Source organism: Larimichthys crocea, chromosome I, assembly GCF_000972845.2.
Source record: "Larimichthys crocea isolate SSNF chromosome I, L_crocea_2.0, whole genome shotgun sequence".
In the NCBI taxonomy this organism is placed as follows: Eukaryota; Metazoa; Chordata; class Actinopteri; family Sciaenidae; genus Larimichthys; species Larimichthys crocea.
This window is the reverse complement of record NC_040011.1, coordinates 2,198,839-2,214,737: the sequence shown is the minus strand read 5'-3', so window position 1 is coordinate 2,214,737 and position 15,899 is coordinate 2,198,839. Positions and strand designations below refer to the sequence as shown.

Here is a 15,899-nt window from a genome sequence, read left to right as displayed (position 1 = left end):
ACCCGATGCCAATGCCATGTTTGTGTTTTATTCTTTCGGGAAGTCGGATCTTTAACGGGCACGTGAATACCGTAGAACAGGGAGGCGGAGATATACTGGAAAACAACACTGCGAGACGCACCAAACCGGGACCGTGCCACCCACAGACTGCGATTCGTCACAAGCATTTAACAGACAATTTCTCTGACAAATCAGCAAACAGCATTTGTTGGCTGCGTATTTACGCAGATCTCCATACTGTCAGCGGTAGGGCGCGTGGTCGAAACGAATGACTCGCGCCCATCCGCGTGCTGTGAGATCCGTCGGCGCGGCGCGGCGCCTCGAGGTCTTGCGACACAACTTTCTTCTGACGGGAAGAGGATGGCCCTGCCCCAGAAGCACCGCCGAGCCGCCGCCGACGGGACGGAGCACAGCTGAAAGTCATCCTCATTATTTCTGCTTGTCGTTCTTCGGTTTTAGACGAAAAGAAAACATGTTTGTAATCTAGCTAAAGTTCCACATGGACCAGAAGTGACACGTTCGGTAAGTCCGGTCCTGTCCTCTTGCTTCTGACTGCGGAAACAACATGGCGTTAGCAGGGATGCAGTGCTAAGCTAAATATTTCATTCGCCACACTATTTTAATGTATGTATTCATAACTGTAATGCCGCGGCACCGTTCTGTTTTTAATAAGAATAAGCGAGCTCGTTAGCATCGTGACACATGTTAGAAACAGACGAGCAGCAAACGGTACTGAGCCGAGCTCGACGCTCTGCCTTCATGTGGGACGTGAAGCTGGTACAGTCTATTGTCTGACTAACACTGATGTCTGAACTCTTCCTGTGTGTTTCATGTTTCTGCTCCGGTTAGTCATCATGGAGTCTGCCACACTGTTGCTGTTGGCCTGCCTAGCCTCTGCGCCCCCTGCCCGAGGAGGTCAGTGACATGTTAGAGTGTTATCTTTATGGAAACACCGTACTGCTGTCTGCTTTTATGGGTCATATCCTCTTTAATCGTCTAATACATGTTTTCTATGTTTTACACTGTTGATCAGACAAACAAGTCAGCTTGAGTGTATGAAGGCCAAAATGCCAGAATGTAATGAAAGCTTAAATACATAGTACTGTTGGTACTGTTCCAGTGAAATATTGAACATCTTTTCCTGTGACACCAACCGGTTTAGGTCTGATTCCTTTCTTCACTCTGCACTCATTTATTTGCTCTTTGGCCCGTAATCATTCACTCACTCGTTTTTCCTCTTTACATTTCATCAGACTACTATTTTCCCCTCTAATCAGTCATTAGTGTAAAGATTGAGCTTTAAATGGGTATCCCTGTTGTAATAGAGATTTGGCTGGGTCAAACCAAGTCAAGCAAAGCACAGCATGTGTATGGAAAAGGCCCAGATATGTTTATCTGTCCACCTAAAGGTACAGACAGCCTGCAGGACAAGCTGTGACAGAACATCTGTATCATTGCAAAAATGTTTTCATGTGAAAACAATGATTGTGAAAGAAACAAAAGCAAATCTTGGCATGCCCACCAAAGTTATCATGAATATTCATGAAGGGTATAATGTTACACAACATTATACCCTTCATGAATATTCCTGCCAACCATCATCAAGGATCCTAACAGTATACTTCCCAGTCTCTTGTATTATCACAGGATCTTCCTGCAGCTTCTTTATTGTGTGCGTCTGTCCAGCAGAGGACAGCAAGCAGCTCTGTGGCTCTGTTCACAATGTCTGTGCAGAAGCCATTGAAGGTCCAGTCAATAAGATTAAGGGGGCTTTATTGGCAGCATATGCCAGAAATCAAATCTAATAATCATAATTATGTATAGGAATCGAGTCGTGTTTTCCAGTCAGTTTAAAAAAAAAAAAAGTAGTTGCTTGAACTATAGGAGGAACTGTGGGTCATATGCTGGCTCAGCAGTCACTAATATGTAAGAATAAAATATTGCTGATGTAAGCACACTACTCATGAGTATTGCTTTGGTTGAGTTAGATTTTTTTTCTTTTGGTCTTCAGTCAGTCATTTGGTGATAGCTCCACAGTCTCCAGTGCTCGAGATTGGAACTAACTTCATGGCTACATGCATGATCTTCAACACATCTGAAGTCACAGCAGACGACCTCGACTGGAAGCTGTCGGAGACTATTATACCCAAAGAGCAATACACAAAGATCAACAGCTCAGCTCTCAATGTCACTATCCGCATCACCACTGAGAACTCCGAATGGCTGTTTTGCCTCTGCAAGGAAAAGCCAGGCTATGTTTCCCTGAATAAAGGCAAATTTATTCATGGGATCTCCCTGAAGAAAGGCTGTAAGTATTTGTTGATGCTGTGGATGGTTCTAAATATTAAATATATCTAAGTATTTCCTATATATTTGCTAATATATTTTATATTTTATAATATTTGCTAATTGAAAATGAGAAATTCAGATCACCCTTATCTTAGTGTTGTCTTTCAAATATTTATCTACCTACTGTATGTCTGGTTTAAAAAAAGGCTAGTTTCATATAAAAAAAAATCGTGTGTGTGTTGTTTATCCCAATGTCAGATCACCCAGGGAAGCCTGAGAATCTGTCCTGTATAGCACATCAGGATAAAACAGTCATCTCTAAAATCATCATGTGTAAGTGGGACCCAGTAGGACGTCAAACCACAGATGTCCCAACAACGTACACCCTGAATGTTAAAGTCATCCCGTAAGTACGCCACTCCATGTATTGCATCATAACCACTTCTGTGTGTTCAGAACCTCTTGACTGCATTTCTGTTGAGTTATTTCAGCATGGTAGAATCAAGTCAGCTTGCTGTTAACATAGTAGAGACAATGTTTTGTTACCGCCAGTGACCACCAGTCCACACCCCAGTGCGTATTGTGCATAATTAGCGAGAGGACGACAAATCGAGCAGCAGATGCTGCAAACAAGCAGAGCAGATAAGTTAAGCAGTAAATTGTAGGGATGCAAATTATCGATTAATTCATTCATCGTTAGTTGATTGACCTTATCAGTCGATTAACGGTTAACTAATAAGCGGCTTTTTTCCTGAGAACATACATTTCTCACGGTGTCTTTAACATAAAGCAAAATATTGCTTATATACTGAATAAAAAATGCATGTTATATTCCTCAACTAATGTTTTATTGTACCAGTTGGGATACGGTACAGATATGGCATTTAACCAAAATAAATTCTGCATAGAAAATTGAAATACATCAAAAAAATAATTGTGCACTGGCTCACCTGTTGCATGTGAAACATTAAGCAACATAAAATATTTTTTAAAGCTATACAATAGGGGCTTAGCCTACACAAATTAAGCGTACATATAATTATCTGGTAAAGTACTTAGTGAAAAACTTGAAACATTAGCAGCACCACTTAAATCTCCCTTGTTCGGAGAAAGGTCACAGTAAGATTACGACCCTGAAACTTACAGTAACATGTAGTACGAACCAGCTTAAATCATCCCTGAGGAAGGTGACAGTAAAATAGAGGGCCTCTATTTAACAATTCCCGCAGAAATGTTGAGAGTGACGAGTGTGCTGAGCATGTTTATTAGACACAGAGACAGATAGCGATGACGTGCTAAGCAATTAGCATAGCATGTTAGCAATCAGCATGTATTTAATTCTTCTTCTAGTGGCTAATGCTAATTGCTAGCGCGTCAGCACAACACCACGGCTGCATGCAGGTTTTGAAGGTGGTATCTTAGCGAAACTCGTAGAGCTGCTGAACTTAACGTAGCACGCAGAGTTTACACTGAGCGTCTTTGTCATCATTACTTAGTTTGGAAATGCTCCATACTCCACTCCGGTCTGTCGCCGCGTTACGTTCAGGTACGGTCGGTGTGGCCTAGATCAAGCATATGCGCCCTCAACTGGCGACACCATGACATTCACTGAAAAAAAACTCAGTTAACGCGATTAATTTAATTTAATCGATTAAATATTTGGACGATTAACCGTTTACATCCCTAGTAAATTGTCAATCTGGCGGTGAATGACAGTGTAGGTTACAGTTTGTCATTAACTCTCAACAATCAAGAACAAGTGTTACGACCAAAAGGGTATGAAAGAAGTACATAGAACCCAGCTTTTTAAAGGTTATTAACAAAAGTAGTTTATTAAATGAAAGTTTTTAGATTGTTTTAACAAAAGGAGGTGAGGCAAAATGGAACTAAGGGCGAGCAAGTGCTGTTAAACGAACAAACAAATATAACAAAAGAAGACTCTAAACAGAGCCTATTATCTAACTAGAAACTCAAAACGAGAAAGAAAAACCTCACTAACTAAGTCTCTAACTCTAAATAACAAAAACACATCAAAACAGCACCTCTAAACTAATGGGGCTAACAGAAATACACTCTAGTGTGATCAGTAATATATATATATATCTAAACTAATCCCTGCCCAGTCCCAACAATTCAATACCCTATCCTCCACAGTTACCAATACCAACAAACGAGGCAAGCTCACAAACACCACACAAACAAGTGAAGCCGCCACGATGCTCGGGCGGCTGCGATTTAAATCCCGGTGATGCTGCTGCGGGGGCCCTCTCATTGGTGGCGCGGAAATCATGCCGCACCAATCCTGGCCCTGCTCAGCTGCCGAACGTGTTGTCCCCGCCTACTCCAGTTTGGGGCCAACCAGGGACCGGCAACCGCACACCTGCATTTACCTATAGTGGGGAAACAAACACTACACACACACATATATGCGCAGGGCGAAACGGCGACAGCCGTAACAACAAGAAATACCTCATCTGTTATTTTCACACTGCTGGTAGAGTGACTAGAGTTAGCCCTGACGCAGTGGTCCGAAGGCTGAGCAGGTGTTGACAAATACGACAATGAATGACTTCTGTGATCATTTCTTCTGTTAGATGTCCACTCAGTCAGTGTTTCTGATTTGTTGACCAATCAGAGGCAGGATAGATAGATAGATCGATAGATATTAACAGAAATTTAACATTTGCAGAGAAATCAAATATGAGCAAAGCGATTAAATGTAAGCAGACACATTGAACCTGTGTTCATAAATTCAACCTGAGCTAACTAACATCTCTACAAATAGAAAACTATATAGAAAGTACAAGTAGAAAAACAGTAGTTTTTATATGAATAAGAAATAATTCTGCAAGTAGGGATGAAAAGACTATGTACACTTAAAATCTGTGTAAAGGCAATTCCATGTTTTCTTTCAAAGCAATATGTTGGAGAATGGTTGCTGAAAACATGTGAAAAGACTTTGAATGATATATTACTGAAATGTGCAGTTAGAGGTTCAAACTGTTTTTTACCAGTTTTTTAGTCCAGGATTGTTTGAGCAGTCCTAAAATGAGACTGCATGACGCATCATGGTGAGCATACCCAGCTACCTGACACAACGGTATAAAAGCCTTTAGTGCTTTGAATTGCAACACTTATACGTACAGCCTTTGCTACTGTAGCTAGCTCTCCCCTCAACATCCCAAAAATGCATCTTCCCTGGATGCCAGAATTTGCACATAAGCTCCATTACTTCATTTTAATTTCCAAATAACGAAGTGATGTGGAAGTGAAGTGGACTGTAAAGGGCCATCTTAATGGAGACCTGAAAATAATACAGTAATTACAGTAACATTAGGTGATGTGGTGCACAGTAACATGATTTTACATCCTGTACTAACATAATCACTTTAGGGTTTCTCATCATGTTCATGTGTGTTATCTAATGTCAGTGCACATAACTAGACTACTGTTGTTTCCTGAGCGGAATCCAGAGGAGAATACACTGGTAACAGGACGTCTCTTATATGCAACAGCAGCTTGTTGCTATGAATGAATATATGTAGTCAGATCTGAGTTTACGTGTGTCGGTAACGGCGCACACGTACAAGAGACACCTGCCTGGGTGTGACCACCTGCCAGGTGCACCGTGCTGCCGGTGATTGCTTCATCAAAACACAGCAAAAGAGCAATAACCGCAAAGTGGTGTCAGACAGAGTTTCACTGAGAGACATGACTTATGTACGTTTGGACAGAGAGAGAAAGACACAGAGAGACAGAGATTAATTCAACTCACCCAGAGTGGTTCAGCGGACACGCCCCCACAGTCCTGTAGCTGAGAATTCATTTTTACCCCATTTTGACTTTCATAAACTTGTCGTTATTTTGAATTATTCAAATTTGGCTGGGTGGTAAATAACACTTTCTTCTTCAGTCTGACAAACTCAAAACACATTTATTTTTACTTTACTAGGCTGTAGACAAATGAATGAGTAGGGTGGCTGCCTGGTTCGATGCATACTTCAATTTTAGCTAGATGGTTGTGTGGTCGCTCCTCTAGAATGTCAGCAGAGATTCTGCTCTGTAGCCGTCTAACAGTCTATATGTAGATGGAAGTTTTGAGGTTAGCCTGATTGACGTCTCCAGCAACATTGAGTGCAGACTCAGGATTACTGATCTGTGAGCAGACTTTGTGTGAGCAGACTTTGTAAGAGCAGCTTCTGTGCTCCCTCAGTTGGGATGTGGACTGCCTGGGTGATAACTGATGTCCTTGGTAGAAAGTATTGACTGTCAATGCCCTATCAGGTGAGCAGGAATCTACAGAGACAGAGTTCACTGGTGGAATGCTGTCCACTATTCCAGGATTCAGCCAAGTTTCAGTTGAAATAAAGGACATCACAGTTCCTGATATCCTGTGGGAAACTGATACGGCCACAGAGGTCATCCAGTTTATCATCCAGAGCCTGCACACTGGCTAGTAGGATACTTGGTAGAGAAGGTCCATGTGTTGATTTGTTTGATTTAAATCCGCCTGCCATTGATTTTCTTGTCTGACACTTTGTGGTTGTCTCATTGTATGCTTGGTGTTGACACCAGCTGACCTGAAGCTGTTGACCTGGTGTGCTAATTGCTGCTTTTCTGCCTGCCCTCAAGTCGTTCCCATGAAATATGTTTCAATACACATAACACAACAGCAGCACAAACATTGACTCATTCTGTGCAAGGTGCTTTATGTATATGTTTGACCCAGAAGACTTTATCATATTTCTAGATGACCTTTAATAAATGTATAAAATAACTGAAATACATGAATCTTATTTGTGACAAAGAATCACATGCTTTCCTGTCCATCACAGAGTTGTAGTGATGTTACATGTTCTTCACAAGTGTGACCACACGTTTGAGACCATGTCTTGTAAACCCAACATTGTCCTTCCACTTCCCAAACTGTAATGCTCTCACTGTCCTACAGTATCACTGTCTGTGCCTTCCCTTCTGTGTCATCTTGTCACTGCTGATGTCTCTGCCATGTTTACACTGTTTTTATGTGTTTATTAGGGACTTTGTATATGGTTTCAAAGTGTATATATATGCATGTGGACAAAATTGTTGGTACCCCTCTGTTAAAGAAAGAAAAACCCACAGTGGTCACTGAAATAACCTAGAACTGACAAAAGTAATAATAAATAAAACATGTACTCAAAAATACTGAATGAAAATCAGACATTGCTTTTTAAATTGTGGTTTAACAGAATAATTTTAAAAAATGAACTAATGAAACTGGCTTGGACAAAAATGATGGTACCCTGAACTTAATTTTTTTGTTGCACTGCCTTTTGAGGCAATCATTGCAATCAAGTGATTTCTGTAACTCTCAATGAGACTTCTGCACCTGTCAACAGGTATTTTGACCCACATGTCCTGAACAAACTGTTCCAACTGTCTCAGGTCTGAAGGGTGCCTTCTCCAGACTGCATGTTTCAGCTCCTTCCACAGATGGATTTAAGAACAGGATTTAGATCAGAGCTTATACAAGGCCACTTCAGAATAGTCCAGTGTTTTGCTCTTAGCCATTCTTGTTTTTTTTTTTTGTTTTTTTTAAAGATTATTTTTTGGGCCTTTTATGCCTTTAATGATAGAACAGCTGAAGATAGACAGGAAGCAGGGGGCAGAGAGAGGGGGAATGACAAGCAGTAAATGGCCGTCCGATGCGGGATTCAAACCAGGGCCAGCTGCGGCGAGGACTGAAACCTCTACACACAGGGCGGCCGCTTAACCCGCTACGCTACCGACCGCCCCTTCTTGGGTCTTTTTAGCTGTGTCTTTGGTCATTATCCTGTTGGTGGACCCATGACCTGCGACTGAGACCAAGCTTTCTGACACTGGGCAGCACATTTTGTCCAGAATGCTTTGATAGTCTTGAGATTTCATCGTGCTTATTTCAGTGACCATTGTGGGTTCTTCCTTATTTAGGAAGGGGTACCAACAATTTTGCCCACGTGTGTAGTATATTAGAGATGTGCATATATCCAGCTCCTATTAACATATGATCTGAATCTGGCTGTCTTATCTGGATCAAGAAAAGTCTGTTACTGCATGTGAAGACAAGCAAGAATCCATTTGGAGGTGGTGTACAAGAAACTTCAAACTTGTAAACTTCTTAAGTAACTTCTTAATGGTCCTGCTTGTCCTGCCAACTCGTGCTAACAACCAAGTTTAAACCTACCCTGATATCACCCATTGGTTTGCTTTAGTCATCTAGCCTCAGAATAGAAATAGAACATTCTTTTTCTTTCATTGATTCCAGTTACTGGCCCCAGATATCACTAATTCAGAGTTTGAGTAGCAGACACGTCTCAATGTCATTCCACATCACCAAGCAGTTAAAATAAAACAAAATATCCAAGTATGTATTGTTGTGTAGGGCTTACTGTTAAATATGTCTGAACGATTCAAATCCTTTTTCAGCAGCGGTGAGTTCAAGAATGAATCGACTAGTGAAAATAGTACCCAAGTGGCTCTGGAGATTTTCCCTGATCATTTGAATATGGAGATCTGGGTGGAGGCACACAATATACTGGGAAGAATAGAGTCTGAGCATCTGAAAGAAGATGCTGGCTGGTTTGGTAAGTTAATGTGTAGCACAGTACTGCCATCTCAGTCTGCTTGTTCTAATCTAGTCTGCTCTAAAACATGTGTTCATGCTGTATATACCACAGTCACAGTGCTTGCTCTGCTCAGATGAGACTAGCTTCCTTGTATGTTCCTGATGGCTTTTTGTGTCCTTCGTTGCAGTGAAAACGAACCCTCCATCAAATGTTATAATAATTTCAGAGGAGAGTTTTCCCACCTCCCTTCTCATAAACTGGACTCATCCAATAGCTGAACCATATTTGAAATTAATATATAAAATCAGATTCTGCCCACAAGGATCTCAAAGTTGGACTGATGTAAGTATGTTTGTGTCTCATTTGACCCTCACAGTAATTTATCAACGTGTTTTACACTTCAAATTAAAATCCCTTAGTGGACATTTAATAGCAGCTAAAATGTTGTCTTTGTCAGACTGTACTGTACTACTGTACATCATCGTTTTGCATCCCATCATACTATCAGCTCTCCAGATTAATTAATTAAAAATGGACCTACCAGTAATTAAAGTTATCACCTTTCACATAATGTCCTCTTTTCTCTGGTACATGTTTTTGTGTTATTTTTAGGGATGCACCGAATATTCGGCAACCGATAGTATTCGGCCGAATATTGAAGTGGCCGAATAGTAAGGCCAAATAGTGGCGTGACGCATTTGATGCAATGAAACAACGTGCGTGGTGATCTGGCCAGGGTTGCTGATTCTTTTCTCATTCACACACAATGAACCCACGATGCAGGATATAGGAAAAACACAGGCAAGAAATACATCATACACTGCTCTTTAGCGAAGCTATATACTTCTCTCTACATTACGGCGTCTCACACATGCGAGGTGTGTTCAGTGACCATCGGAATGACTATGATGCGTTCATGAACGTGGGAAAAATGGGTATTCACCGGAAATATAATAAAACTAAATAGTATTTCTTTCAAGAACAAATTAACAGTGATTAGAACAACATGGGCTTTCTAACAGTATAAATGAAATAATAATTATACTAACTGGAAATTCTACTGGAATATTTGAAGGATATTAAATAAACATTTACTTTCTTTGAAAAAACATGTCTTCAAATTTATTCTAGGCTATTTATGAAAAATTTAACAACCGCATTTCATATTCGATTTCGGTATTCAGCCAACCATTTAATTTTTATTCGGTTTCGGCCGAAAATTTTCATTTTGGTGCATCCCTAGTTATTTTGTATGTGAGGATGTCTGCTCAATCCACAACTCAGCTGTTTGTCTTTTCTATAAAATAATTGTATCTGATGTCCTTTAGGTACCTCCTGCGGACACTGCCAAGGACATACAGTCCTTCAGACTACAGAACCTTCAGCCAGACACCGTTTATGTTGTTCAGGTGTCCTGCAAAAATGCCAGAGATCGCCATGGTTACTGGAGCGACTGGAGTACCAATGCAACCAAAAGAACACCAGAGGACAGTGAGTTTTAAGGATGCCACTTCAGACTACCTTCACAAAGTAAAACTGTTGACCAGTTAATACAACATTCAGAATTCAGATGAATATCTGCTTATTATTCTGTTATGCCTGATGGAGTCCTACATCCTTGAGATCTTCCTTATACTCAGTCACCACTTAAAGCACTGGCATCAGATCAAGCTGGCAGGAAATGCAAAAAAAAGTACCTGTGAATCTGCCCACTTTAACCAGTTTTGAATGTAGATGTATATGATAATTTGTTCTTCTAGTAAGCTAAAATATTTTTTCTCTTTGTCTTTGGCCTAGAACCTTCCAGTAAACCAGAATTATGGACATTTGTTTCTGACGGTGGCAACATAAATGAACAACGAGTGCAGATTATTTGTAAGGTAAGTTCTAATGCTCTAGCACCCTCTACCGGAATACAATGCAAACTACTTCAAATGGTCTAATGCGCTTGTGGAGATTAAAGCCTACGTTTCAAATCGGTAATTACAATTCGAATATGAACTTTTCACCCGTCGTTCGAATATCGAATAAAAACTGACAGTCTTAGTAAGTTCCACATCACATTCAAAGCTAATTCTTCATTCCTGTTCACACGGTGTGTAGAATCAAATGTAGGTATATTCACAAGTGTACTAGGCCGCGGTAGTACATTGTCCTTTCCAAAATCCATTCTACATCAACTTTGAAAGGCAGGGAGTCTTGGTACAGCACACCCTAGTGGCAATACATCAAAGTGCTGAAAGGCCACATTCAGACAGAATCTGGCACTGTGGCCAAAATGCAGGATTTTCCATCATTTGAGTGGAGGGTCGTCTGTTTTGCCTGGGTGCCAAAAAACACTGACCTGTGGTGGGGAAGAAGGGCTGGTTCCAATTTTTGGTTAGTTTCTTTTGTATGCCAGTTTATTTTGGAAACACTTTTCCGTTATTCAATTGTTTGTAGAGTGGTCGTCCATGAATCAGATGATCTGCGGTTCGATCCCTGGCTCCTCTTGGCTACAGGTCGAAATGACCTGATCCAGCCCCAACTTAGCTAACTTACTTTAAAAGTATTGACAGTGTCTGACTCCTGAACCCAGAATGGTAGATTGTTCCACAGAAGAGGAGCTTGATAGCTGAAAGCTCTGGCTCCCAATCTACTTCTGGAAACTATAGGAACCACAAGGAACCCAGCGTCCTGAGAGCGCAGTGTTCTAGAGCGATAGTAAGGTATTATGAGCTCTTTTAGATATGATGGTGCCTGACCATGAAGAGCTTTGTATGTAAGGAGAAGAATTTTAAATTCTATTCTAGATTTAATAGGGAGCCAGTGCAAGGAAGCCAAAATGGGAGAGCTGTGATCTCTGATCTTGGTTCCTGTCACAACACATGCAGCAGCATTCTGAATCAACTGCAAAGTCCTAAGAGACTTATTGGAGCAGCCTGATAACAAAGTTCTTCTTGGAGTGGAGTGGAGTCCAGTGGAGTCCAGTGGAGTCCCCCGGCAGTCTAATCCTATGGCAGCATAACTAAGGGATGACCTGAGCCAGCCCTAACTATAGGCTTTATCAAAAAGGAAAGTCTTAAGTCTATTCTTAAAAGTGTTGACTGTGTCTGCCTCCCGAATCCAGAATGGTAGTTATGCCAAGTACTGTAAAAGTACTTTGAGTGGTCAGAAGACTTGACAGGTGTACAGTCCATTTACCATTAAATTATGTGGTCAATGGTTCTTCCTGAATTGATGCTGAAAAGTAACATGCAGTGTGTGACTTTCTCCTGCAAGGATCCTGTGTTCGCCAACGGAAAGATAAACAGATTTGAAATGAAGATTCAAGACCTAGAGGACAAAGGCAAGAATGGGAGTTGGAAGTGGGAGAGTATTCCAGTGAACAGCAGCTCTAGCCAGCACATCCTGAAGGAGATTCCCCTGGCTGACAAGAAGTCCATCAAAGTGTACGTTAGCGCCTTTAATTCTGCAGGACAGTCTCCCGAGGCAGTGTTAGTCATCCCTGCGAAAGGTAGGTGTATACAAAAAGCAATGTATAGCCACTTTATATTTTCAGTGTAAACTTTCCCACCAGCATGGAGGCTGTGCAGTAAATGTGTAGTAAATGAAAGTGGTTAATGGACTTGTATTTACAGTACCAGTCAAACATTTGAACTAGGGATGCAATGATACATCGTGATACGATTAAAATCGGTACAAATGCGTGACGACTCGCATCGGTTGACAGATTCTTGGCGATTGCGAGAGAAGTAGGATATGTTCTTTTTCGTCTCTTTTTTAATTAGAAATAGGTTACGTTGTGGCTGCAGCTTCCACTGCCGCGTCTGCCTTTCTGTGTCACACACACACACCCCTACACACATGCGCAGTAGTGGTAATCGGCGTCAGGCCTGACTGTACCGTAAATGATACCATAACCCAGACCCTCCAGGAATTCATGATGTTGCGATTTGCAACTTCAACGCAACTTCAATGAATCCCCGTGAATTCGGGGGTGTTGCGATTTTAACCAATCACCACAACTTCCGCGCAGTCTGCCCGGGGGATTAAACTCGGGTCAGGGACGGCCACACCGTGCGGGAGGATCCCCTCATGGAACCTCTCCCCGGCACTGGCTGGCCCCCGCCGGGCGCATTTCCTCCGAGGCGGTGCGCCGCGACCGGCTCTGCGTTTACAGCGCCCGGACCTCGCTGTTTCCCGGGGTCGTGGACTCTCATTAAAGGGTTAATGAGCTATCATCTTGTTGTTTTTATTTTCAGTTAGCTCATACTTCAAGCTGAAAGGTAATGGTCAGATCAGCTGCTTGCTGGCAGCCCTAATAAGAACACAAACTGTTTGAGAGTTTCTGTAAAGAGAGATTTTTTTCCTACAAATAAAAAGATAATTTTATTTGGTCATAATTTGTCTGTAGCTCATTTTGATTTAAAAAAAATCGTGAAAAAATCGTATCGTGAACAAAAAATCGTGACTCGATTCGAGTCGTGAGTTGAGTGTATCGTTACATCCCTAATTTGAACACAACTTCGTATTTAATGTGATATCAAGCGTTTTTTGTGTGTGTGTGTGTGTGTGTGTGTGTGTGTGTGTGTGTGTGTGTGTTACAGAGCTTGCCCCAGTGGAAGAACTGAAGGTGTGGCCCCATGAAGGCCAGCTGCAGCTGGGATGGAAACCCCCCAAAGGTCGACCCGTCTCAGAGTATGTGGTGGAGTGGGTCAGTGGTGATCAGAGAGACTGGCAGAGGGAAAACAGAAACACCAGGCACACTTTCATTAAAGGTAATCTCTTTCACTTCGTTTCGTTTGTCAACATTTGTCCTGCATGGGGGGCAGTGTGTGGTCAGCTTGGATGTACGTAGTTACAATGGACTGAGGTTTCAGTGTTAACATTCATAGAAACAAGTCGTTTGTTGCACTCTGAGAAACCGTCCTTCTGTCTTCAAGGACAGAGAGGGAAATGTAACCAAAAGATTGTCTGAATCAAGTGTAGGGTTGTCACAATACTAAAATTTCAAACTCGACATCGATACCCAGAAAAATATTCGATACAAATACTTAAAGGCATAAAAAAAATTTTTTATTAACATGAAAAACACAAAAAAAGCTTTTTTAATCTCAACATGGAACATGCTTTCCCAGCAGAACCACAGATGCTAGTTAAATAATCCGAAAAGGTTTCCTGCTGACTTGGACTCGTATTTTCGGTGCTTGTCAAACAGAAGTGGTAGAGTTGCTGTGCTTCTGTTTAGTTGTAGGTCGAGTTTTCTCTGCTTCACTCTGCAACTGTAAGAGAAAACATTTGAGTAACATTAGCCAGCTAAAGGCTGCTAGCCGCGGCTAATGGCAAATAAAAAAAACACATTAATTGAGCAGTAGCATGCTAGCCACAGCTAATGACCAACAATCAACGTTAATGTGGGCCAGTAATAAGTTTAATACATTCAGTTAAATGAAGAACGGGAGCTTTACTAACCTGTCAGAATTCATCATGAAGGCTTGGGTGTCGCTCCTCCAGATGTTTGGCCAAGTTAGTTGTGCAGCTCGACTTCGTTGCCACCGTGTTAAAGCACTGTTTGCACACAGGCTTGGCCTGATCTTTCGGTTTCTCTTCTTCGTTTGCCTCGTATTCAAAATATTTCCAAACAAGGCTTTTGCCTTTTTCATTTTCCACCAAGACTGGCTGCTCTGGCCTTCCTGCAGCCCCACTGGCCATACTGTCAGCAGAAATGTGTCTCTGGCTGCCGGACGCTGCCTGTCGAGTGCGCGCACACTGTAGTATTGATACATTGGCAAATTACTATTGTATCAGATACGCTGTTTGAGTATTGATACTTTTCGGAGTATCAGTATTTTTGACAACCCTAATCAAGTGTTAGAAAGAGGAACTAACTTAATGATATGCCCAGTTAGTCACCAACACCAATGACCAGGCAATAACTGAGCTAGGATACATTGGACGTGTTTGTGCAAACAGTAATTCAAAATGGGCTTTCACAAGGAAGTTGTACCAGTGTTCCTCAAATCAAACAACAGATTAAAAATCAATTTAAAATTGAATTAAATGACAAAAAGAAAGAAACGAACGTGAACTGAGAAGGTCCATGCTTGCAATTCTTCTTTTTAATGCCATTATCTCAGTCACAAGTTGATTATCACGTTATCTCAAGAAAACAAAAGACAGGTTTGATAATAACCAGATCATGTAGGTAACAGATGTCTTAATCTTGGAGGTCCACAGAGACACACACAGACACAGTTCTTTGCACAACTTAATTTACCTCCAAGGTGCATGGAGGAGACAAAGTTGGGCCTGTGTCTGTTTTCACTGCAGTGGTGGTACAGTGCATCCCAGAGGTAATGCTGTTAACTGCAGCTTAGAGGATCACATTTCAGTTTGAGTGTATTCTTTTTGAATAGAATTAATAAACTAGAAAATTCCCGCAGAAATTTTGAGAGTGACGAGTGGGCTGTGGAGCAGCTAGCGCTGCCGCGCAAGCAATTGACATTAGCGTGTTAACAATTACCATGTCTTTAATTTTTAGTGGCTAATGTTAATTAGTATGTTAGCATTTGCATTAATTTTAGCATTGGCCGCTAATGTTATCAGTTAGCATGTCTTTACAGCTAGCGCTAATGAGCTAGCTGCTCTGCTGTCTCTGACATGCTAGCAATTAACATGTATTCTTACTGACTGAAAATGAGTGGCTAGCATTAACGTGCTAGCAGTTAACATTAGAATGCTAGCATTAGCATGTTATCAATGAGAATGTATTTAATTCTTAGTGGCTAATAGTAATCAATTAACATTAGCATGTTAGCATTGGCATGTATATAATACTTAATGGCTAATGATAATTGTTAACACGCTAGCTGCTCTGCTGTCATTATCATTTCAGACAGACAATGCGCTAGCAATTAACATTAGCATGTTAACATTACATGTTAACATTAGCATGTATTCTTAATGACTAAAATTAGCGACCGGGCGCTGTAAACGCAGAGCCGGTCGCGGCGCACCACCTCGGAGGAAATGCGCCCGGCG

General features: G+C 41.3%; 1 protein-coding gene across 2 annotated transcripts; it reads left to right on the top strand.

Moving 5' to 3' along the window:
• Positions 1 to 246: 246 nt before the first annotated feature.
• il6st (interleukin 6 cytokine family signal transduce) lies at positions 247 to 15,342 on the top strand. 2 transcript variants are annotated; one of them, XM_027277613.1, is made up of 10 exons: positions 247 to 522; positions 850 to 915; positions 2,012 to 2,308; positions 2,548 to 2,695; positions 8,740 to 8,894; positions 9,064 to 9,218; positions 10,205 to 10,367; positions 10,674 to 10,756; positions 12,138 to 12,372; positions 13,466 to 15,342. In XM_027277613.1, the coding sequence occupies exons 2-10, from the start codon at positions 855 to 857 to the stop codon at positions 13,714 to 13,716; spliced, it is 1,548 nt and encodes a 515-aa protein (XP_027133414.1). In that variant the 5' UTR covers positions 247 to 522; positions 850 to 854; the 3' UTR covers positions 13,717 to 15,342. The 2 variants fall into 2 exon arrangements, with proteins under 2 accessions (XP_027133414.1, XP_027133411.1); XM_027277610.1 differs by having other exon boundaries at positions 8,737 to 8,894; positions 13,466 to 15,341.
• The last annotated feature ends 557 nt before the right edge of the window (positions 15,343 to 15,899 follow it).

Bases quoted from the DNA above. Each gene is read 5' to 3' on its own strand.
- il6st (XM_027277610.1), top strand. From the start codon at position 855: ATGGAGTCTGCCACACTGTTGCTGTTGGCCTGCCTAGCCTCTGCGCCC. The intron at 9,219-10,204 runs GTAAGTATGTTT...GATGTCCTTTAG, and splicing joins GATCTCAAAGTTGGACTGAT to GTACCTCCTGCGGACACTGC. The intron at 12,373-13,465 runs GTAGGTGTATAC...TGTGTGTTACAG, and splicing joins GTTAGTCATCCCTGCGAAAG to AGCTTGCCCCAGTGGAAGAA.